The sequence below is a fragment of the Salvelinus alpinus genome, chromosome 16 (genome assembly GCF_045679555.1).
Source record: "Salvelinus alpinus chromosome 16, SLU_Salpinus.1, whole genome shotgun sequence".
Lineage (NCBI taxonomy): Eukaryota > Metazoa > Chordata > Actinopteri > Salmoniformes > Salmonidae > Salvelinus > Salvelinus alpinus.
Genome location: NC_092101.1, coordinates 17687521 through 17713011, shown reverse-complemented (window position 1 = coordinate 17713011; position 25491 = coordinate 17687521). Strand labels below are relative to the sequence as shown.

At 45.3% G+C, this 25491-nt stretch overlaps 1 protein-coding gene across 11 annotated transcripts in view; it reads left to right on the top strand.

Annotated features, from left to right (window-relative positions):
* celf5a (cugbp, Elav-like family member 5a) overlaps positions 1-25491 on the top strand; it is a 239500-nt gene that overhangs the window by 14427 nt on the left and 199582 nt on the right. For all 11 annotated transcript variants that reach the window (XM_071345084.1, XM_071345081.1, XM_071345076.1 and 8 more), the window contains exon 2: positions 9583-9665. In XM_071345084.1, coding sequence (XP_071201185.1) covers positions 9583-9665 — 83 coding nt within the window. The remainder of the gene's footprint in view (positions 1-9582; positions 9666-25491) is intronic.

The following is a 25491-nucleotide window of genomic DNA, read 5'->3' as shown; positions in this document are numbered from 1 at the left end:
GCAGACAGACAGAGAAGTGGACAGAAGACAAGTGACAGACAGACACATGGGCAGGCACAATAGATGAGTTGAATGAGAAAAATGAGGTGATTGTCAGAGCAGCAGAAACAAATGGTTTCTTCTATCCTAAGGTGTTGTGTTGAGCATGACAGCTGGGGTAATGGAGTAGTCTTCAGACAGGTTTAAAGCTGTATCTATTGTGGAGGGCTGGGGGACCTAAACAAAGGGATTTAAGGTGGAGGTGCAGAGGCCAAGTTTAGCAGATGTGTAACATAAAATCACCCCTGAGCTGCTGATTCAAGACAAACACACCAGTAATACCAGACATGTTACTGCTCATCATACTGCTATTACTACTTATACTATTGCTTAGTGTTGCACGGTATACCGAAACGTCGGTACTTTTTCGATACTAGAACATGAAAAACTGGTCGGTACTAGAATTTGTGTTACTTTCGGTAATTCTGTCAAATGTGTCTCACGGATCAAGTCTGTCTATCAGCGCAGCCAATGTCCCAAACGGAGCCACTGTGCCTGCTCCCCATACTCATTGCTAGCCTGCGCTGGGAGTCTGGACTGCATCATGTTTAGCTCCCCACTCATGCTGCACAGAAGTTAACACACTTGAATAATGTGACACAGCATTTTTTATGTTGAAACTATTAATTATTGTTTGCAAAACAATGTCCATACAGGCTAGAATCATACAGGCTAGAATATCTTTACAATGCAAGACGATACCGGTATCTTCTAGCTTTGTAGGCTGACTTTCCTTGCTAGCTTACAGCTGAAACTAACATTAATTCACTACCCTAGTACTTTGTTTGTGATAATATGCAAACCGTAACGCAAAATATGCTGATTTCAAAGCTGATTGCCACCAAAAACGTTATCCATTCACTTAAAGAGATTCTCTGGTACTTTTGTATACTTTTTACCCAGTAGTTCTGAAAGTAGCAGTCACAAGCCAAAAGTGGTCCCCAAAAATTGCTAAGTTACTTATGTGCAGATAGGTGCACCATGTAATTTCTCTCTCTCTCTCGCTCTCTCTCGCTGCTGTGTCCACTAAGCCGTTGGGCCCGCCCTGCAATCTCATTGAATAATGCTGGGCAGGCCTTTTGCTAGCTGTCACTCAAATGCGAGGGGCTGAAGCTCATTGGCTAGAACTCAAATTGCTAGGGTGCTGTCCCACTTGGAGGGAAATGTAGGGAAAATGGCGTGGCTCAGCTTCAAGAAAACAGTCACTTTCAAACTTGGGATTTTGTGTTTAATTGAGGTAAAAGGGTAATTCTGCTCATAGATTATGCATGTATGGACTACACATCAAGCCCAAAGCGGATACATTCTTAGTTGCCAAAGGTACTGGAGCATGTCTACCTCAAGTCTCTCCCTCAGCCAAAGATTTATTGCCTCAACGAACTGAGGGCTCCAACAGGCCGCACCCCTCTTGGCTCGTGAATGACGTCATTACTGGTTAAAGAGACAGCACACTCTTTTATAAAAGAAGCGACTTTTATGCAAATGTTGTTGATCAGTACAATAAAATAAGTGCCACATTCAAGGGAACGAGATTGTTTTGTATTCTGTAGCCCCATGAAATCAGCCAAAACAAGCCCAGTGATTCAATCCTACTGAATATGCATTCACCTGTATTGTGAATAGGGCTCGGGTACATTTTGATTTACCCAGTTTATCAGTTGAGATTTACCATTCAAGTAAATTATTACCATTATGTTGTTATGTACAGTAGTTAGATTGGTAAAAACAAAGTCAAATTACTTGTATGATTGGTTAATTAAATTTCCTGGTTGCTAATTTCAGTTTGTATGACAAAACAAGCAATGCATAGTGTATTAAATCATTGTACCATCTAAACCGCTGTGAAATATATTTTCAATAACCAAAAATAGAGTATTTTCAGCTGTTTGAAGCTGGTGTACAAAACCAAAAGTAAAAGACGGGAAGCATAGAAATAGAACACCGATTTATTGCTTCTTAGACTTGCTTTCAATGAGAATGATAGATCTATAACGCACATTTCTATGTGAATTTGGTCAGGTGGCCCAAAAAGTTATATATTGCTGCTTTAATGCATAGCATACTGTATGTACATGGCTGTCGCTGAAAAATTCTGACGTAAAACATTTAAAATGTAATGATATTGCACTCAAAAGATGCCCAATGATTGAAGACAGCAGTAGCTGAGTTTCTGTCTGGATCACGTGCCATTCTGTGACTTTGCCTAATATGTGCTCTGTTTTTACCTACTACTAGTCTTAGTAGTAGTTAGTACTATTTATACTATTACTACTCCTAATATAAATATTCTACCATGGCTATTACTGGTAATACTGCTACAGCTGCTACTACCACTACTACCACTACCACTACCACTACCACTACTTCCACTACTACTACCACTGCCTATTTACCACTTATGTAAATGTGTAAATGTAATATATTTCTGTAATACTGCTATTACGAACATATGTCCTGAATAACTAATTACAAATCAACAGTGAAACAATGAAAACACCCATTATGATGGAAAATGTCTGAATATATTTGGTCCATAAGGGACGTGTGGTGATGCACGCTGTTCAGCATGATTATAAATAGAAATCTGTGGTATTTCCGAAAATAGGTTAAGCTGCCATCGCTGTGCTGCTGGCATGACATCACTGATTGCCTGCCAGCCTCCCCCTAAAGACTGCTCCCATACTGGGGAGAGGGAGGGGAGATGGAGGGAGGTGAGGAAGGGAGAAAAGCAGCTGTAGCCCACTGTGGGGGGTTCTCTATTCCTCACCCCCAGCTTTGTTCTCACTTCCTCATCTCTCCATCCTACGGAGGAGTGGTAACGCTCTAATCGCTCCACTGCCAGATAGAGAGGTCTTCTGGAACAGCATGTTGCCAATGGCTTGGTGCTACAGTATAGTGTATTGGAGATGCCTCACATGAATGTTGGAATTAGGGTAACAGAAGGTGCAGATGTACAGTATGTACAGTATGTACAGTATGTACAGTATGTACAGTATGTACAGTATGTACAGTAAAGTGGCTTCATGCCATGTAGGAATAATAATTGGTTTTAAAGGGCTTAGATTAATGAAGGAGCCATGACTTTGTCACTGCGTTTCTGGTGATGTACATCTTATAGTAATTTCCAAAAATAACGGCGCCTTAATAATAAAAAAAAAGACTAGATTAATAACAGATGATTTATCCTATCTACAGTATATTGGCAGCTTTTTGGCTCCACAACCTTGAGAGTTTATAGCTCTTTAACTGACGAGCTAAAAAGGTTCTCTCTCTTTCACCGTGCCAGTGGTCGGCTTTAAAGGACGAGACATTTTTGGAAGCGTAACGCTGGCCACCGCCGTTACCAGGAAATGCATCAATACAATTAACACGGTGGCACCTGCTCATTTGCAAGACCACCTGTGTTAATGATTATTATCATTCCAGCCCAGTAGTCAGAGGAAGAAAATGCTCAGGGAGAGAGAAAAAAAATCTGTAATATTAGGCATGTTGCACGTAATTTCAAATCTGTGTGTATATGAGGAATCTGCTTTGTGCCTCAAAGCACATAATCGCTAGTCGAAAAGACAGGAGCGTGCAGCAAGGTTTACTCGTTAGTCTATTTAGTAAGGAATCTGGAAAGATGCAATTAATGTTTTCTCCAAATACCGCATGAATGGGCGCTGGGAAATAAAGTGCAGTGTATGCGTAGTGGGCTAAGAGAGGGGGACTTCTTTCTTCTCATCCCTCTCTTTATCGCCAGCCTTGGAGCTTTGAAGCTTCATCTTTAAAGACACCTTTCCCAATTTGTAAAATCAAAGGACCTCAAAAGCGGATCTGTCTCTCAGACCAAGTCAGTTTGGAACTGCCTATCTTTGACTAATGTGAATTGACTCTGATCAATTGATCTGACTCGAGGTTCAAATCGCACTGCTTTTTGAAAACAAGGCAGTAATAGTGTGGGTATCACATAAAAAATGCCAATGTGGCTAACTAACATATAACTCTCTTTTTCTTTCTATCCTATAGTATTTTTCAGGCGTAGTATTGCCTATGCAGTGTTTATGGTCAGGGCATGTTCATGTTTTTCCCAGGGCCTGTTATAGAACATGAAGAGGAAGAGATGCAGTTTTCTGACCTTGATGGGGCTCACAGAAAACTTCTTATTGATTCCCCTGTAAACCCCTTAGCTGTGGGCTAAGGGGGGACTTGGCAGGTAAACTCCCATTGCCCTCCATCTGATGAGGAGTCTAAGCCATGTTTCTCTCTCAGTCAGTCCACCCACGCCTGGCGTGGCCGCACCACTGTGAACGGACACAGTATTTACTGCACCCTGAAACCCCATCCATTAATGGTGTCAATTAGCTTCTTCGTCAGGGATGCAGGCCACTGGATGTATTTATAATGCTGGCCTGGCACAGGCTTAAAGCAGGCTGAGATCATTCATTTAGTCAGTCCACACAGGAAAGCTACATCCACTGTAGGTGCCAAGTTCCCACCACGGTATTGGCCCTATAGGACTTTACAGTAGTATTGTTTTTAAGTCACTGCCCAAGAGAACCTTCAACCTTACAAACCAACGACTGAATTACCTACGGTGGTTGAGTATGTGTGAATTTGTCAAGGCCTATTTCTCAGCCCATTTTTCCCCCCAATGGATTTGTACTGTATTGATTCCTCTTTCAGAACAAATGATTCAGTTTTACGGTGTTCCTCATCCTCATTATGCACGCCGCCACCCAGCCGAGAGGCCGAGACCCTTACTGTACACACCAGCCAGGTCACCCGTGATAGAAGTCAGTATTCAACATCCATCCATGTCTGAGGACGTCGGGAGATGGAATGGAAACAATAGTGAGCGCTGCTACCTTCAAGTAGGTTTCAGTTTTGCTAGGGCGTTGTGGACGGGGATGAAGGATGAGCGTAAGCATCTGCCACTGATTCCAAAGGTTGCAAGTTCGAATCGAGCAATGTTTTATGGCTATCCCAAACCGTAACCCTTACCTTAACCATTTGGAGTCAATGCCTAACCTTAAGAATTCTGAGTTAATGCCTAAACTTAAACCTTTTGCAACAACTTTGAAAAATGACATCCGAGAAACATGGATGAACGTCTAATTCTGACATGAGACTGTGAGAGCTAGTTGGTACAAACACAAATCCTTTACTGGACACACACAACTGTGTTGGTCCACGTAGACATGGAGTGTGTCCTTCAGGATGTATTTCCTGCTCAGGGGCCGTAGTGTATTGAGCACAGCAACAAATCAATGGCCTGGGTCTCCTTCACCAGGGGTTACAGAAGCTACCAGGGTCCGTTACCAGTGTTGACACCAGGTCCTCTTACATTTGAGTCATTTAGCAGGCACTCTTATCCAGAGCGACTTACAGCAGCAGTTACTGTTGAGGCACATCGTCTGATTTCTCACCTAGTCGGCTCGGGGATTCGAACCAGCAGCCTTTCGGCTACAGGCCCAATGCTCTTAACTGCTAGAATACCTTCTGCTCCCTGACTAGCGTAAAGGATCTCAACAGTCTTGAGTGTTCTTCCGCTCCTTGTCTCACCCCACCTTCATTTGTAGTGACATGATAATGCAGGTGAAAGCAATATGTTGCCTGCCAAATTTGACTTTTCCTTCACCTATCGAGGTCTTTCATATTAGAGCAGATGGAAGATAAAGAGACAAGGAGAGGAAGTGTCTTGAGACCATTGAAATTACAGTGCAGGAGGGTGCAGTGCTGGAGGATGGAGGCCCAGCCGCATGCGGCTCCCTTTAACGTGCCTGACTTAATTAAGGTTTACAGGTTACGCTAGAGTACTGCTTATATTACAGCACTCATTACAAGGTAATTAGGCTGGGGCAGGGAAAATATTGTTGTCGGAACAATGAGTGAAAGCTCTTTGGAAAGTACCCCCACCTTTTCCCTTTGTTCTCCTCAAGCAGTGGCTTGGTGGTTGGCTGTGTGCGTGCAGATCTGGGATCAGGGGTTTGGGGGGTGAGGGAGGGATTAGAGCAGTAAGGACTGCTCTGAGACTAGCCCTGATTACCCCTCATAGTCAATCTGCGCCACAGAGCTCCGCCACGCCTGCCACTGATTCAGGTAATAATCACATTGTATCAGTGCTGATGATGTGCACTTTGGGCTCCGGCCCCTCAGAAAGCCCTTCCAGCAGTAAATGAAGTAAGCAAGTAATCTACCCTCGGCGATGACATTTCCCACAGAGTGCAAATGAAGTGTGAGGGAGCGGGCAGGCAGCGACTAAAGACCTGAGCCAGGGCTGGCTCTGTTTCTGCTACCTTCACACTTTTGGTGGAGTAAATGCCAAGGAGAGGGGAAGTTCACACCTTTTCATTACACTGGGGCAGGGTCCTCTGGGGCACAGAGAGGGAATAGAAAGATGGAGTGAGAGACGCTGTGGTGCCTATGTGTACATTGGGCTGTGTGTGTGTGTGTGTGTGCGTTGGTGTGTGTGTGTGTGTGTCTCCCTGTGTGTGTCTGTGTGTGACAGTAGGGACTGAATGTAGTAGGCTCTTAGAATAAGTGCTGATTCTGGAAGAGTAGGAGGAGAGTAAGAGGAGGGGAGGGACGGTGATGGGTTTATCAGTAGGACCTCTACACTTAGCAGGAATTACCTACACTTCACAGATTAGGGCCAAAGGTGCTGGATCAGACACACGTTCTCTTTTGCACTAGTAATGGAGGGCCTCGTCGGCAGGAAATAACCCTGCAAATGGCTACTGTCGGAGAGTGGTGGGGAGGAGAGGAGAGGAGGGAAGAGGAGAGGAGGGGAGTGGAGAGTAGGGGGGGAGCAGAGGAGAAGTCTCTTTAATTACAAACCATCTCAACACAGTGGAGCTGGGGAGAGAAAGACAGTCACCCCAATGCCCCCATATGTCCCTCTAGCCTGATCAGCACTGTAGCCTCTCTGTAGCTTCTCTATCCTCTCTGTAGCCTCTCTATCCTCTCTGTAGCCTCTCTATCCTCTCTGCAGCCTCTCTGTAGCCTCTCTATCCTCTCTGTAGCCTCTCTGTAGCTACCTCAGCTGATGTAGTGGAGCCACACGTCAGACAGGAGTATATAGGAACAGATGAGGAGGAGGAGTAGGAGGAAGAGGAGATTCTCCACTCGAAATCAACGTGTGAGATAAGGGCTGTTTTAGATTGGTATCAAATGATGCCTCGGTAGGATCATATTTTCCACATTGTGCCTTCCCTTCGCTGCGTCAGCAACACCACCAGCCTCTCTCTCTGGGTTACATCGCTGTTTGTCGTGTTTCAAACCATTTCATCAGGCTCCGACGTCCGCACTTGGTATGCAATGCAACGCTAGCTATTTGTACATGTTTGGATTCCAATTAGGAAGTTGTTAGAGCTTTCGCCCGTGGCCAGAGGATTCTTATTAAGCCTTACATTAAAGAACATAGAAGCACATTTAAATGGAGTTCATGTTCCCCTTTGTTTGTTGGCATTATGGTTGTTATTAATTTATTCTCAATGCCGTATGTGTTACACATTAACGAATAAATCCAATTTGGGCAGTGTTTGTGATTGTAATATGCAAACGAGGCCCTGCTCAGTGAGAGATAGGGATGGCACTTGTCAAATAAACCAACAACACAATTCCTACAGAATAACAACAACAACACAGCCCCATTTAGTACCATGGTCTCCTCAGTGAGACAGGGCTGATGTTATGTGGGGAAGAAAGCATCATGATAGAGTGATTTGCTTGGTAGCCATTGGAAATCATTAGGTTAGGGCCGGTGGGGACCAGGGGTGGGGTGTGAAGAGAGATGCACCATGACTCCAGGCAGTCAGCCACTTAAGACTGAGGTGGTCACCTCTGACAGACTCCATCACTGTCCATCCATAAGATACATACAGACCCAGAGAGCAGGGACTAGAGAGCAGAGACTAGCAGGCCTGCTGTGCTGGGAGACGGTTGGGCTGTATAGGGCCGTAGGGCATAGGGATGTAACACGGCCTGGCCAATCAATGGATCAATGCCTGACAAAGCACCCCCTCTTTTTGTGTAGCACTGTAGCAAAGGTTACTATAATGCACTGACCTGGCTCTGAGAAAAGAATAGCTGGGGGAAAATGCTGGGGTCATTGAAAGTCTATGTAGCTTTGCTCAGGGAAAATAGATAGATGCATAAGCATGTCGTAATACAGCCAGGCTACAGGGTGCGAGATGTTGAATGAGGTGTTGAAGTTATGGACGGATGAAGGTGATGTGATATGCAACATCGGGAATGATAGGAATATTGTCTCTTTAAAAACACCATCATCACCACCCACTGAATATATTTTTCCTGTTGAAATATGATCCGAAATGGGATGGTTTCTAGTAAACTCTCTAAAATGGCAGAAATATGATAGTGTGTGGTAACGCACATGAACAACACTACCAAATCTATATATGCAGACATGAACTTCATAAATATAACACTACCAAATGTATTTATTCAGACATGAACTTCATTAATATAACACTACCAAATGTATTTATTCAGACAGTCAGGGGTAAATGATTGCATCAATACCTCTCCGGGGTCTCTCTCTCTTTCTCTTTAATCTCTCTCTCTCTCTCTTCTCATCTACCTCATTTCTCTGGGCTGTCTGCCAGCAGGAGGAGCTCTTTATTTGGCAGACAGTGGGCGAGAGTGACAGTGTGTGTGTTTGTATGTGTGTATGTGTGGTAGTCACCTGGTGTTCTTGTGGCTGGGCATTTGTTCTGTGCTCAGGGAGCCCTGAGGCCTGAAGCCCTGCCCCCCCCCCCCCCCATCCCTCCCACCGTCTGCACAGTGTTCGAGTCCTCCCATCCCTCTTTCCCCCTCTCTGTCCTGCGGCCCTGCTCCCTCTCGCTGTCTCTGCTGCTGTCAGAAGGGTTCAGTGTTGTGCATCACGGCAGCATGGTAGGCGCTTTGGACAGGGAGAGGCTGATCTATGGCACTGGGGCTGGGATAGAGAGATATAGATAGAGAGGGAGAGAGAAGAGAGAGAAAAAACAAGAGAAAGTGAGGCACAGAGAGAGAGTGAGAGAGGGAGAGGAGGGAGAGAGAAAGAGAGAGAGAGAGCATTCAGCCCGAAGGCCAGCTGAAGACAGGAAGAAAATCGAGTGTATGTCTGCATTGAGTCTATCTGCAGGGAGGGATTGTTCCCCAGTAGCAGCGCTTGCTGCCTCATTGTGAGGGACACATCCCCTTTCCAGGGTGTTGTTTTTCATGACTGACAAGAGCCTGAGACTAAGCGAGGTTGATGGGGACCCAATGTTGTGGGTGGAGGGGATTCGATTGAACACAGTTGTTGTCGAGTGTTGTTGTGCCCAGTAACTGACCTAGGGTTGATATCTATTGTCAGTCTCCTCTTGTTCTGTGACTGAGCTAGTGTTGTTGTGCCCAGTAACTGACCTAGGGTTGATATCTATTGTCAGTCTCCTCTTGTTCTGTGACTGAGCTAGTGTTGCCACTCCGTGTTTAGTGTCCTTTCTTTTCATCAGTGTTCAGTCCCCAGTGTTCAGATAGACTTGTGTTAATATCTCCCCCTTTTCTTTTTTTCAGGCTGCGCGTTCCTCACCTACTGCGCCCGCGAGTCGGCCATCAAAGCCCAGAACGCCCTCCATGAACAGAAAACACTGCCAGGGGTAAGTCTCTACCCACTTCACCACCATGCCATCTGAACACAGAAAACACCACCACCCACCACCTACCAGCCTACTCCAACCCGCTTCAGCCCCAGAGATAAAAATAAATAAAAACTTTGGAAAATGATTCAATCAATAATCCAGGCTTTTAAGGGCCGGTTTGAACTGTTTAATGTGTCTGTTCTCCAGGGAATATAGCCAGCATTGATCAGATGCACTCCACTCGCACTTTCTGAGGCAATGCCATCAAATGTCAATTCATTTGTTCTTTGCATTTGCTCAAATTGGTCTCTTTACAAAAGGCTTAGTGAGTCATTGTTGTTTACTTAGACGAAGGGGAAAACAGAAATTATATGCACGAGGGATGAAAGGGACAATTTGAAAATAGGAAAGGGCACTATGTGTGAGTGTGAGATAGGATTTCTGCCTTTATAAACAAAATGTGTGCATATCTGAGCACGGTATGCGTGCGTGTTTATGCACTGTATCTGTGTGTGTAGTGTAGTGTGTGCATCTCTGTGTTTGTACACAGTGTGTGTGTGTGTGTGTGTGTGTGTGTGTGTGTGTGTGTGTGTGTGTGTGTGTGTGTGTGTGTGTGTGTGTGTGTGTGTGTGTGTGTGTGTGTGTGTGTGTGTGTATGTGTGTGTGTGTGTGGGAGTAGTCCTCTTACCATTTCCCCCACTATGGCAGATAGCAAGTGACAAGGACATCGTCAGCATCAGTAGTCGAGCGGAGTAGAGCCGGGTCTGCTACAGAGACAGCATGGCTCAACATTACCGTGTCAGAAGAACATCACAGATAGACAGACCAACCCCCGTCTCTGTGGAATAATACAAGAAGGAGCCTAGCCAAAAGGCACATGTTTCACATTAAACATGCAAATACTAACACTGCAAACTTTGAACATTTCTGGCGCTTTTCTCGAAAAACAAGTTGTTTCTTTTATCCTTCAAATTTGCCAAGCTCCAGCCTGGAGGGCTTTTTTTCTTCTTAAAGAGCATAAAACATTTTTTTTTTAAAGAAGTTGTTCTTTGAGAGAACGCCAAGGGATGCGTTCACGGTAGGCTATAACTGTGTTTAGCAGTGCGTTAAAGAGAGGGGGATTATTTCCCAGCTCATTCCGCCCTGCTCGTAGTCCCCTCCATCTCGCGGAGTCGCTAATTGCGCCCCCTTGCCTGCCTGGGAGGGCATCCGTCAGGGTTGACCCACCACTGGGATTAAACGGCGAGATGTGGATGAATGTATAAATGAGGGGTACGGTGGCACCGAGGCTGGGAGGGAAAACACAGTATCCAAACCATCTGGCCTCTGAAAGATTTAACATCCACAACATATTAAAGAACACCATGCCATGTCAGGGAGAAATAACAGCCTTGTGCAACTCCTCAACTCCATTCTCTGCATGTATGTTTGTTATAGTATGCATCTGTTTGTCTTTGCTGGTAGACATGTTACAGTTACGGTACACAGGCACATGCATAAAATGATAATCAAGCACTTATATTGGGGCATCCAACAAAACAATGTCATCCAACAAACTACGCTACCCATACAATCCCCAGAAAGAGAATGCATTCTGGGGTCGTATGAGCCTTGTAGGGTCTTCCCCACTAATATCCTACACTGTACTGTAGGACTGGTACTTCTCCAGAACCCAAACCCTTCACCTGCCCGACATGGAGTTTTAATTCCACCGAGTATCACTTCTACTCATGGTGAATACACAGAGGGTAGTATGGCGGTGCCTTCCCCTCTCCCCACTGTGCTGTGAAACAGTTACCCGTTCTCCTGCTCTAGCCCCGTGGAGACCCCCTGCCTCCTCTCTTCCTGAGACATAACATGTCACCCAAATAGAACAGGCAGACATTGCCGTGTGTCAGACCCCACCGAGACACACATACGCAGGTGCATGCCCCCCCCCAACAGAGCGCGAGATTCCCCTGTGGAAAACGAGGATCAGATGGGTGGTCGGAGGTATAGCTACACCAGCTACGCTCAACAGTGTTTCTGTACTGCCTCCGGTAGTCACGACGACAACGTAGAAACACGGGCCTGCGGGAACAACACAGACACTATCACAGCTCCAGCCACTGTACCAGTACCGGGAACACACTGCTACCATCAATCCATCAGAGACGTGCTCCATCTAGTGTACTCAGAAGAGAGAGGAACCGATAGTAGCATGTCTGTTTTCATGTTCTGGAAATGGAGACAGGGCCATGGACAGAAATAGAGCGAGAGAGAGATAGAGAGAGGGGATGATAAAGGGATAGATGAGTGAGACAACGTGTGTAGTAGATATGTTGTAGTGTAGCAGGCTGGCTGTGCTCAGTGCATTGTGGATTGTGTTCTGTGGGCTGGAAAAGCTTCTCTCCGCTCAGTGGCCTCTCGCCAGCCAGCCATCAAGTCAAACAGCCAGCCAGCCAGCCAGCCAGCCAGCCATCCAGCCCCCCCCCCCCCCCGTTGCTCTGCGCTGATGGTAAGTAGATATGCCAGTTGTTTGTTTGAAAAATACTGCTTAAAATGCAGTTTGCCAGGGGCTATGGTGTAATTAATGTAAACTAGGATTCCCCAGGAGAGGAGTTATGAGTTATTAACGATTGCGTTTTGTCATTAACTCCTTCACCGCTGGCTGTCCCCCCACTTAAAGATGTGTGATGTGATTGCCATCTGATCGATGTGAAACCCAATCAATATAGACAGTATATTTAAGCAATAAGGCATGAGGGGGTGTGGTATATTGCCAATATACCACAGTTAATGGCTGTTCTTTTGCACGACGCATCGCAGAGTGCCTGGACACAGCCCTTAGCCATGGTATATTGGCCATATATCACAAACCCTCGAGGTGCCTTATTGCTATTATAAACTGCTTATCAATGTAATTAGAGCAGTTAGAGCAAAAATAAATGTTTTGTCATACCCGTGGTATACGGTCTGATATACCATGGCTGTCAACCAATCAGCATTCAGGGCTCACTGGAACCACCCAGTTTATAAAAGCATATTGTACATATTCCAGGTGTATACAAGAACCCGTAAAGGCAACTGAGTTTCAGGCCCACCATTTCCCTCTTGCCTCCCTGCACACATTCCCTCATAATGCTACCTGGCCTTTCATGGGCTCATCAGTAATTGCTCACCACAATATTCTGAGGGCTATTGTCCGAGTCCCCAGGAAAACATTTGCTGCAGAAATGAATAGCATGCACTGATGGCTGTGTACTGAGCTGGAATGTACATCTATGTGGTCTATGTGAGAGAGAGAGAGAGAGAGAGAGAGAGAGAGAGAGAGAGAGAGAGAGAGAGAGAGAGAGAGAGAGAGAGAGAGAGAGAGAGAGAGAGAGAGAGAGAGAGAGAGAGAGAGAGAGAGAGAGAGAGAGAGAGAGAGAGAGAGAGAGAGAGAGAGAGAGAGAGAGAGAGAGAGAGAGAGAGAGAGAGAGAGAGAGAGAGAGAGAGAGAGAGAGAGAGAGAGAGAGAGAGAGAGAGAGAGAGAGAGAGAGAGAGAGAGAGAGACCCAGGAGGGGAGTATGTGTGGCTACAGAGAGAGACCCAGGAGGGGAGTATGTGTGGCTACAGAGTGGGACAGGTTCTGACAGCTGTCCAGGTGCATACAGTACACTGCCATCATGTCAGGGCCCTCTGTGGATACAGAGGGTGGGGTGTTGTGAAAAACATGTGCACATGGCAGCTTGTCGTGATCACACAGCGCTCACATCACTGATCTGTATGTGTGTTATTGTGTACTGTACACAGTACTGTATATGTTTGTGTGCAAGTGTGGTGTGTGTGCTTGTGTGTGGGCTCCCGAGTGGCGCAGCGGTCTAAGGCACTGCATCTCAGTGCTAGAGGTGTCACTACAGACCCTGGTTCGATCCCGGGCTGTATCACAACCGGCCCTGATCAGGAGTTAGATAGGGCGGTGCACAATTGGCCCAGCGTTGTCCAGGTTAGGGGAAGGTTTGGCCGGGGTAGGCCGTCATTGTAAAATAAGAATTGTTCTTAACTGACTTGCCTAGTTAAGTAAAGGTTACATTAAATAAAAGTGTGTGCCTGTGTTGTGGGGCAGACAAGCAATCACAATGTCAGCTAGTTTGACATTAATGCCACTAAATAAAAGCATGGGTGTCCAAAGGATTTTTTCTAATGTTTTTTCAGCGCTCACATCACTGATCTGTATGTGTGTTATTGTGTACTGTACACAGTACTGTATATGTTTGTGTGCAAGTGTGGTGTGTGTGCTTGTGTGTGGGCTCCCGAGTGGCGCAGCGGTCTAAGGCACTGCATCTCAGTGCTAGAGGTGTCACTACAGACCCTGGTTCGATCCCGGGCTGTATCACAACCGGCCCTGATCAGGAGTTAGATAGGCCGTCATTGTAAAATAAGAATTGTTCTTAACTGACTTGCCTAGTTAAGTAAAGGTTACATTAAATAAAAGTGTGCGCCTGTGTTGTGGGGCAGACAAGCAATCACAATGTCAGCTAGTTTGACATTAATGCCACTAAATAAAAGCATGGGTGTCCAAAGGCTTTTTTCTAACGTTTTTTCAGATTGCTTGATGAACACTCCCTAGTGTTTCTGAGACAGTTGGTCTCTGTTGGACCCAGTCCACCAGAGATTGACTTCACACACTCCACACACCAGCTCAGCATCATAGAAAATCCCACATCCTTCACACAATCCCTCCTCCCAAATCCAACTGATCCAAGAAAATAATCTTAATCTCTTAGCCGTATACATATCAGTGTCCTTACCCCCTCTTTTGGACATGCGACCATGATGAAAACCTGTGATTGTCTATGTCAGGTGGCTGCTGGTGTATGTGCACAGCATGCATTTCCTTGTGGTATTAGTGCTGCTAGACCTGGGGTGACTGTAAGAGGATGGCAGTGACTCAGGATCCAGGTTTATGGAAAAAGCATCCGCATTAAACTCCAAATGAGAACAGGAAGAAGATTATGCTGTGCCACATACAGGGCATTCGGAAAGTATTCAGACACCTTGAATTTTTCCATCAAAATTGATCCAATAGTTTTTTTTCCCTCATCAATTTACATACAATAACCCATAATGACAAAGCAAAAACATATACATATTTTAGCAAATCAGTCAAACCTTTGGACACACCTAGTCATTCCAGGGTTTTTCTTTATTTTTACTATTTTTACATTGTAGAATAATAGTGAAGACATCAAAACTATGAAATAACACATATGGAATTATGTAGTAACCAAAAAAGTGTATATATATATTTGAGATTCTTCAAATAGCCACCCTTTGCCTTGATGACAGCTTGACACACTCTTGGCATTCTCTCAACCAGCTTCATGAGGAATGCTTTTCCAACAGTCTTGAAGTAGTTCCCACATATGCTGAGCACTTGTTGGCTGCTTTTCCTTCACTCTGTTGTCCAACTCATCCCAAATCATCTCAATTGGGTTGAGGTCGGGTGATTGTGGAGGCCAGGTCATCTGATGGAGCACTCCGTTACTCTCCTTGGTCAAATAGCCCTTACACAGCCTGGAGGTGTGTTTTGGCTCATTGTCCTGTTGAAAAACAAATTATAGTCCCACTAAGCACAAACCAGATGGGATGGTGTATCGCTTGCATATCGTTAGCGTCATTTACTGAGGAGTGGCTTCCATCTGGCCACACTACCATAAAGGCCTGATTGGTGGAGTGCTGCAGAGATGGTTGTCCTTCTGGAAGGTTCTCCCATCTCCACATAGGAACTCTGGAGCTCTGTCAGAGTGACCATCGGGTTCTTGGTCACCTCCCTGACCAAGGACCCCGATTGCTCAGTTTGGCCGGGCGGCCAGCTCTAGGAAAAGTCTTGGTGGTTCCAAACTTCTTTGGAGGTCACTGTGTTCTTGGGGACCTTCAATGCTGCAGACATTTTTTGGTACCCTTCCCCAGATCTGTGCCTCGACACAATCCTGTCTCGGGACTCTACGGACAAATCCTTCGACCTCATGGCTTGGTTTTCCCTTTGACATGCACTGTCAACTGTGGGACCTTATATAGACAGGTGTGTGCCTTTCCAAATCATGTCCAATCAATTGAATTTATCACAGGTGGACTCCAATCAAGTTAGAGAAACGTCTCAAGGATGATCAATGGAAACAGGATGCACCTGAGCTAAATTCCGAGTCTCGTAGCAAAGGGTTTGAATACCTATGTAAATAAGTTATTTATGTTTTTGTTTTTTTATAAATGTGCAAAAATGTCTTAACCTGTTTTCATTTTGTCCTTATTGGGGTATTGTGTGTAGATTGATGAGGAAGAAATTGTTTCATCAATTTTAGAACAAGGCTGTAACGTAACAAAATGTGGAAAAAGTCAGGGGGTCTGAATACTTTCTGAATGTACTGTATGTGTGGTCCAGCAGTAATGTCGATAGTCTAAGCATATCCCCCTTCCTCTCTGCCTCTGCCTCTCTCTCTCTCGTTTTCACATGCACACCCACATGCCACCTCTCTCTTACACACGCATGCAAACACACATACAAATAAACACACACACCGCTGGGCTCAGCTAAGCTGTAATGGGATGTGTGAGGTGCTGGGAGGGAGCTGCATGGCTGGGGCTGTGTGTGCCGGGGAGAGTGGCGAACCTAGTGCAGTGGAAATGAGGTTGGCCTGCCACGGTGCTGTGTCACTCCGCACTTCCCCTCAGCATCCCCTCCCTGGGCCGTCCACTGGGCTTCACACACCCACAATCTCCCATTCACCTGCTCATCAACCGCGGTCCTGCCTGCCTGCCGCAAAGGCTGAATAATTCAAGGCTGTGTTTGTGTGGGGGCAGGAGGGGAGGGGGCCGGTCAGCGAGAAGCCAATCGGTGCTGGCAGGATGAGAGGCCTTGTTGACCAGGGAGGGAGCCTCGTTAGAATTTAGCCCCTGGGTAACAGCAGTGTGTGTGTGTGTGTGTACGTGTGTACGTGTGTACGTGTGTGTGCATGGTGGGAAGGGATTGGGGGAAAGGAGCCGGAGAGGGGGAATAGAAAAGAAAACGGAACTAAGGTTTTTTTCTCCAGGAGAATGTGTTTCTGCTTGCAATGTAAAAAAACACACATATTTCTGGACTGTGACACTCTGTACATGTTTGAATCCAAAATGGCTGTTTAGACAGTGAAATACTACAGTGCATTTGGAAAGTTTTCAGACCCATTCTATTTTTAACATTTTGTTACATTGCAGCCTTATTCTAAAAATGATTACAAAAAATGTTTCCATCATCAATCTACACACAGTACCCCATAATGACAAAGCATAAACAGGTTTTTAGACATTTTTTAGACAATCCGTTTGGCCACTCTAACGTAAAGGCCTGATTGGTGAAGTGCTGCAGAGATTGTCCTTCTGGAAGGTTCTCCCATCTCCACAGAGGAACTCTGGAGTTCTGTCAGGGTGACCATCGGGTTTTTGGTCACCTCCCTGACCAAGGCCCTTCTCCCCCGGTTGCTCAGTTTGGCCGGGCGGCCAGCTCTAGGAAGAGATTTGATGGTTACCAACTTCTTCCATTTAAGAATGATGCAAGCCACTGTGTTCTTGGGGACCTTCAATGCTGCAGAATTGTTTTGGTACCCTTACCCAGATCTGTGCCTCGACACAATCCTGTCTCTGAGCCTTACGGGCAATTCCTTCGACCTCGTGGCTTGGTTTTTGCTCGGACATGCACAGTCAACTGTGGGACCTTAAATAGACAGGTGTGCCTTTCCAAATCATGTCCATTCAATTGAATTTAACACAGGTGGAGTTGTAGAAACATCTCAAGGATGAGCAATGGAAACAGGATGCACCTGAGCTCAATTTTCGATTGAATACTTACGTAAATAAGTTATTTCTGTTTTAATTTTTTATAAATGTTCAATCATTTCTAAAAACCTGTTTTCACTTTGTCATTATGGGGTATTGTGTGTAGATTGATGATGGAACAAAAATATTGAATACATTTTAGAATAAGGCTGTAACATAACAAAATGTGGAAAAAGTGAATGTGTCTGAATACTTTCCCAATGCACTGTGCATAGCTGTCTCTCTAGCGTTAAATTAATATGCACTTATTAGCCACAGATGTCCGTCTGCAATCCATTAATTGAAACATTTTCCCAGGGTCTCACTTCTAGCCTTCAACAGACATGAAATATGCATGTTAAAACGCTACTGGTGCGGCTCAGGATTGATAACGTCTAAGACAGAGAAGTCCAGGATGTATGAGAGAGAGAGAGAGAGAGAGAGAGAGAGAGAGAGAGAGAGAGAGAGAGAGAGAGAGAGAGAGAGAGAGAGAGAGAGAGAGAGAGAGAGAGAGAGAGAGAGAGAGAGAGAGAGAGAGAGAGAGAGAGAGAGAGAGAGAGAGAGAGAGAGAGAGAGAGAGAGAGAGAGAGAGAGAGAGAGAGAGAGAGAGAGAGAGAGAGAGAGAGAGAGAGAGAGAGAGAGAGAGAGAGAGAGAGAGAGAGAGAGAGAGAGAGAGAGAGAGAGAGAGAGAGAGCACGCGTGTGTGAGGGGGGTTTGCTGTAATGGCACTAGGGTGTAATTTACGCAGTAAAGAGCTGCTGTACCAGAGTGCTCCTCAGGGAACTAAATCCCACACCCCTGGAGCAGCAGCCAGGAATAGACTAAAACACATAGGGCTGGCTAACTGTTTGGCTTTGTGTTGTTTTTCCCCCTCCCGCTCTCTCACTTTCCTTTCTCCTTTCTTCTTTTCTTTTTTGTGGTAGATTAGCCACATATTTAGACAACCCGCCTCCTCCCAGGGGGCTTTGCTGCTGCTAAGGGTAGTTAGCAGAAAGCTGGCTTTGCACTCAATCTGGTCTCAGAGCATTTCTTATAATTCGGTACGTAAATCCGTGACACTCCATTTAGTATGATATGTTAGGTTACATATGGTATGTATTCATTTGTGGATGTCCATCACACATTTCGTATGAATGTTACGAATTCTAGCTAGGTGGCTAATGTTAGCTAGCCCGCTAACATTAGCTAGGCTAGGGGTTAGGGTTAGGGGTTAAGGTTAGGGTTAAGTGTAGGAGTTAGGTTAAAGAGTTAAGGTTAGGGTTAGGTGAAGTGTTAGCTTAAAGGCTTAAGGTGAGCGTTAGAGGACGTGTTAGCTAACATGCTAAGTCCAATCTCAATGATGAGATTTGAACTTGCAACCTTTAGGTTGCTAGATGTTTTCATTATACACCCACCCATCCACCGATCCGTGTTTGCAATAAGTAACCATCTGTCTTATGTAACCATACCAAACGTAACATATAAAAGGTGAGCCCATTGAAATAGTGGAGGAGTACAAATACATTGGGCTAGTCATTGACAACAATCTGTCCTGGGATCAGTGTACAGACTATTTTTAAGAAAGGCCCACATACGGAAACTGCACTTTTTTTAATGTTGATCTAACCATCATGGCTCTCTTTTATTAATCATTAATTGAGAGCATTCTGTCCTACTGCTTGACCTGCTGGTTTGGGAATATCAAGATTGCACAGAAGAATTGGTTGGGCAAGATAGTCAGGACTTGTGGAAAAATCATGGGGCAGCAACAGCAAGAACTCTCAACCTGGGCAGAGCCCTGGGCTTGACTCTTCCCATCCACTCCACCCTGAATTCCAGCTCCTTCCCCCTGGCCGCAGGTAAAGACTACCTCAAATAAACTACAACAAATAGGTCCAAGTACTCTTTTATTCCGAATGCAATTCTGTATTTTAACAAAATGTTGGACTAACTGCACTTAGCACTTGCATTATGAAACTGCACTTACCCTGCCAATTTGCTTGTAAATATCCTTTGCTATTTATTTTTATGTGGTGTGTTTTATGACTGCTGCAAGATGAATTGCCTCTCTGAGGACATGAAAGTTTTCGGAATCTGAAAATATCATACTAAATGGAGTGTTTCGGATAATAGGAAATGCTCTGAGACCAGGTTGTTGCACTCTGAACTCACAGCCCTTTAACTACTTTGCAGATATGAAACAATAAAACAATCATAATATCAGAAAAAAATATAAAATTCCCAGTTTACGCTACAAAATCAACTTTATTAGCGGTTTTAAAAATTGGTTCTATTTGACTCAATGTTCCATGACGTTCACGAAGACATTGTTGGCAGAATAGATGGATGCAGTTCAATGTATGATTCATATAATTCACCAATGCATTTCTTGGTAGGCCCAAAAAATATTGCTATCAGGTTGTAAATCACAGCTGGCTTGGTACATTGTTTGCTGCCTCCATTCGGGATGCAGTGTTTCAGTTTCAGTGACTCAATATTTTGTACAAAAAACGGACGGATGTAACTAAGGCTGGGAATGTCAGTACAATCAAACTAGCAATGATCACAAGTCAGTCATAATGTGGCTAATAGGCTTGCGTAACTATTTATGTAGAAAGTTAAAAACACAGAGCCTAACGTTAGCTGGATATCTAGCTAGCTGCTACTGTAGGAAGACGTCATGTCATTGGAGGAGTGGGTGAATGACTGACTTTTTCCCCTCATATAATTTTTCGGTGGCTACACAGCTAGAGATGCACTTGTCATTTGGTTAGCTAGCAAGAAATGTCAATCGCTTTGCAAGCTAGCTATGCTGAGCAATTGTTATCCAGTTAACATATCTCTTGAGTTCGAAAATGTACTCTGGCTAGCTATCTACTCCGATTTCAGAGCACTCTTGTCTGAGTGTGCCAGAGTGCAGAATAACTGATGAATTTTCAAACGCGCAACACCTGCTGAATATGACCAGTGTCATTAAACGTAGGCAAAAAAGTAATAGTTAGTCAAGAAAATTCTAGATAACATGTAAACAGCCTAACCAACTCTGCCACGGCGAGTAAAATGGTCACTGAGGTGTTCTCTCATTTGTGGCTGGAAGTAGCTAGCTAGCAAGCTAGCCAACATTAGCCATTAGCTTGGGTGCTTGGTTGGGACAACGCATGCATTGGCAGGCAAGCTGCAGAAGGACGAGCCCCATCGTTTATCAGTGCAATTTTGACGGCCAACTAGCCGAAAAAGTTTGAGAGGGTTTATCTAACGTTCCTTTGTTATATTTTAGCTCATCCCGCTCTGGCTAGCATTATATCGCTATAGAATTTTCATAAATGCCTTAGTATACATAATTCCCAAACATTCTAAGAATTTATGAAAAACTTGATAATAACCATATCTAAGCGCTCGCTTGACAGAAAATGTCAAACGAAGTGTCATATTCTTCCTGGGGGTGTAAAGGAACAGATTTGAATAAGATTCCATGTTGCTAAAATGCTGTCAGTTCCACTTTAAGAGAAGGAACTAAGATAAAGCACTGAAACAAAACACAGGTTTCTGTAAGAACATTTTATGGCTTGTTTTATGTTCCGCATGCAGAATGGGACAGGGCTAGAACAGCCAGAGACATCGTTTGGGAAGTTTGTATTCCAGAATCCAGCAAACTGTGCAGCGGTGGTTAACTAAGGTTTTAGGATGATGTGGTCACATCTTGTTGCAGAGTTACTGTAGTTGTTATGGTGGTGTATGACCTGGGGGAGACTCAGTAGGGGACATCTCTTAACACCAACACCAGGAGCTTTGGAACAAGCTGAAGCAGAGAGACAGAGAGACGAAGGCAGCCTCCATTAACTGCCCTATTGGATTATTCCCCACTGTAACACACTGTAACACAGTGTCCACCCTGAGGATAGAACAATGGCACTGTCAACCGCAACCACCGCCTTCTCCCTCGTGTGACTTCGACTTGTGGCTCATACTGAGAAAATAGCCTGGGAAACAGAATAATCTAACAAGCCTGCCCATTAAGCCACTTCGTCATGTGAAGTGTGCTATTTCTTATCTGAGGTACAGGTTGAAAGAAAGAGATTAATTATTAATGTTTCTTATTTTTAGCCTCTTTAACCTATTTCTGGTTGTGGCTGGAGACCGGCCTTGTGTCTGCGGGATTGAGTCATGTGACGTTGTGATCTGGGTTAGCTAGCTAGTGGTGTGACGCTGGCCTGATGGTGATGTCTGCCAGGCTGCTGGCCATGCCCACTCTGACCTGGCTCGGTTCAGTTCTGCTTGGCTCGTCCTGGCTCTGTGGAGTATCATCTGTCTGTCTGTTTCCCTGGTGGGCCAAACCAGATGAGTCCGGTTCCGTTTCAGGCCAGGAGGAGGAGCGGGCCAGAGTGGAGAACAAGGCCCAGATAACGTGACTGCCAATCCATCTTGGTGTCCCTGAACACGCCTGTGCAGGTGTGGGCCTGCACACACACACACACACACACACACACACACACACACACACACACACACACACACACACACACACACACACACACACACACACACACACACACACACACACACACACACACACACACACACACACACAAAGGGGAAGAGACTGCGTGTGTGTGACAAAGTGTGGTCCTGAATAGAGGTGTGTGTGGAGGAAAAGAGATTAGCGCCCCCCCCCCCAAAACACGATATTGAAATAGACAGGGTGAGAGTTAAGGAGGCACTTGAAGCAACTGGAAAACATGAAGGGCACACTTAAGAAACATCTTCCTGTACTGCTAATTGGAGTTGTCACCGCTCTGCCCATGCTTGATGCATCTGGGAACAAGAGACAGGGGTGTGGGAGGGGGCCAAAGTGAGAGAGTGGGTCAAATATTGATAGAGAGCGAGAGAGAGAGAGAGACAGAGAGAGAGAGACAGACAGAGAGACAGAGACTGAGAGTGAGCTCTGTTCATAAACGCAAATAGACCCCAGAGAGCCCCAGGAGAGCAACACAATTAGACCCAACCAAATCATGAGAAAACAAAAAGATAATTACAAGACACATTGGAAAGAATTAACAAAAAAACTGAGCAAACTAGAATGCTATTTGACCCTAAACAGAGAGTACACGGTGGCAGAATACCTGACCACTGTGACTGACCCAAACTTAAAGAAAGCTTTGACTATGTACAGATTCAGTGAGCATAGCCTTGCTATTAAGAAAGGCCGCCATAGGCAGACATGGCTCACATTGCTCACAAAATAAGGTGGAAACTGAGCTGCACTTTCTAACCTCCTGTATGACCATATTAGAGACACATATTTTCCTCAGATTACACAGATACACAAAGAATTCGAAAACAAACCCATATATTGATAAACTCCCATATCTACTGAGTGAAATACCACAGTGTGTCATCACAGCAGCAAGATTTGTGGGCTACCAATGATGAGGGCTACCAATGATGAACATCACCATTGTAAATACAACCTATATTTATGTGTATTTATTTTCCCTTTTGTACTTTAACTATTTGCACATAATATGACATTTGTAATATCTTTATTGTAATGTTTACTGTACATTTGTAATGTTTATTTCTCTTTTGTTTATTATCTAGTTCACTTGCTTTGGAAATGTTAACATATGTTTCCCATGCCAATAAAGACCTTGAATTGAATTGAATTTTGAGAGAGAGTGAGAGAGAGTGAAAGCGAGAGAGAGAGGACACAGGGTCATGTTGACAGCTTGAAGCCTTACCTTCAGCGGGATGTGTGAACTGTTATCCATGTTAAAACAGCCCCCCCGAGCCGTGCTGTGGAGGGGAGCCCACTCCCCTCAGTCCCCTGGATCCAGCAGGCTCATTTGTAAGGCAGATCTGGCCCCGGACGGAGCACAGAAGGTAGAGGGGGGCTGGACTGAGCCATTTGTCAGCAGAAATCAGGGCTGATGCAATACATCGCCTGCCGTGGGGCGAGGAGAGGAGGCTGATTGACTGGAGGCAAGCAGGGACTGATTACTCATGACACCCCCCTAACCCCCTGCTGTCGCGACACCCCTCCCCCACCCACAGCCTGATTAGGCCTGTGGCACTCCGGCGGAACCAAGCGGAGGGGCCAGTGTGAGGACAGTGTGTGTGTGAGGTTGGGGGATAGTGACCCGGAATATGAGTGTGTAGAGGGGCTGGCCATGCCCTCTCATGTGGAAGTGTGTATTAGCATTGCAGAAAAGAACAGAGCAGAGGTGAGCCGGCAGTGCAGTATGGGCCCCTACTGGCTGGAGAGCCATCATGGTCAGTATGGCTTCTCCAGAGCCCCCAGCTTTCTGCTCAGCCAGCATAGACAGGGTAGATAGAGCACAGTCAACACGCTCAGCACCGCTCTAGACTTCATGTTGACAGAGAATGACTCAAATAATGTATTGCAGTGTTAGAGAAAGCTAGGAGATTTCGTGTGATCTTTTTTACCCCTTTAATTTCATCACACTGGAAGCTTTTAGATCTGTTTTGTATGCATTGTTTGACTTTATTGATCTGATTTCAGAAGGTGACAAGGTGACATGCCTGGTTTCTAGACTTATAATGTGAGTATTCTTCTAGAAGCCTGATGGAAATACGCAGTCAAAAATAAAAGTCACAAATCAAGCTATCCCACGTAGTTTCCTGCCAGCACCTAGCTAGCTATAGTCTTCAGTCTGTAAACTATTGAGAGTGCGAGTTGCCTGCAATGAGAGGTGTGCTTAATAATTTATAGTAAAACAGTATACTGGATGTCTTCCAGCTGACTTTTAGGTCAAACACAATTTTTCCCTTCTCAACGATAGCAAGGCTACAACCTATACCCGAGAGGGGCTGCTGGAGACACCCACGTCATTTGGTTGTGTTGCTGTTGTTGGCAGAGGTTGTTGACGACATGGATGGAGGGAGGGCCATGTGCGGTTCTCAGACAGCAAAGCTCCTCTCTATACAGCTGGGATGCATACGCCTGCAGGGTGCCGGGGGAAGCAATTTGACATCGCACTGCTCCGCAGGGTTAGCCGATCTGCATCTCGAAAAGCGTCTCCCTGTGAGTTCTCACTCATTATGTCTGAGCAGGAAGTGTCTTTCTGAAGGCAGGATGGAGAAAGAGAGAGAGCAGTGCCGTGTGAAGCAGTGAGTTGTGGAGATGATGATGATGTGGAGATGGGAGGGGTTGATGTGTGGGAGTGAGAGACGAGAGGTGGGTTGGTCTGGGGCCCACTGCCGACCACCGCTAGGCTGGCGGTTCTAACCAGCATAGAGCGGCCAGCTCTAACCTAGGCCGTCGCCACGGCAGCCACTCCATTATGGAGCAGCATGATGAACACCAAAGGCCTCCCAGGGACAATCATTAAGTTGTCAGCGTGGCGCTGTAAAGAGCACTTCGGGCTGAGTTGAAATATTGCTGTGTTCTTTGAAAAAAAAATGGAAGTAATCACGCGCCTTTGATGCCTCCAGATACCCCCAGATGCTTTGGTGATCCATGTTTTTCATATACAGTAATATGGGTCTATTGTCCATGGAGCTTTGTCAATACATTAATACATGGTAGCGACGGGGGCCATAAAACCTTCTGCAGCAGTAACTCTGGAAACAACACTGGAACAATACCTATTTCTTCTCTTTTGTCTTTGTACTGTGTGTCTGTGTATGTAGGCTACACTCCTTAATGGTGTCTGTGTATGTAGGCTACACTCCTTAATGGTGTCTGTGTATGTAGGCTACACTCCTTAATGGTGTCTGTGTATGTAGGCTACACTCCTTAATGGTGTCTGTGTATGTAGGCTACACTCCTTAATGGTGCCTGTATATGTAGGCTACACTCCTTAATGGTGCCTGTGTATGTAGGCTACACTCCTTAATGGTGCCTGTGTATGTAGGCTACACTCCTTAATGGTGTCTGTGTATGTAGGCTACACTCCTTAATGGTGCCTGTGTATGTAGGCTACACTCCTTAATGGTGCCTGTGTATGTAGGCTACACTCCTTAATGGTGCCTGTGTATGTAGGCTACACTCCTTAATGGTGCCTGTGTATGTAGACTACACTCCTTAATGGTG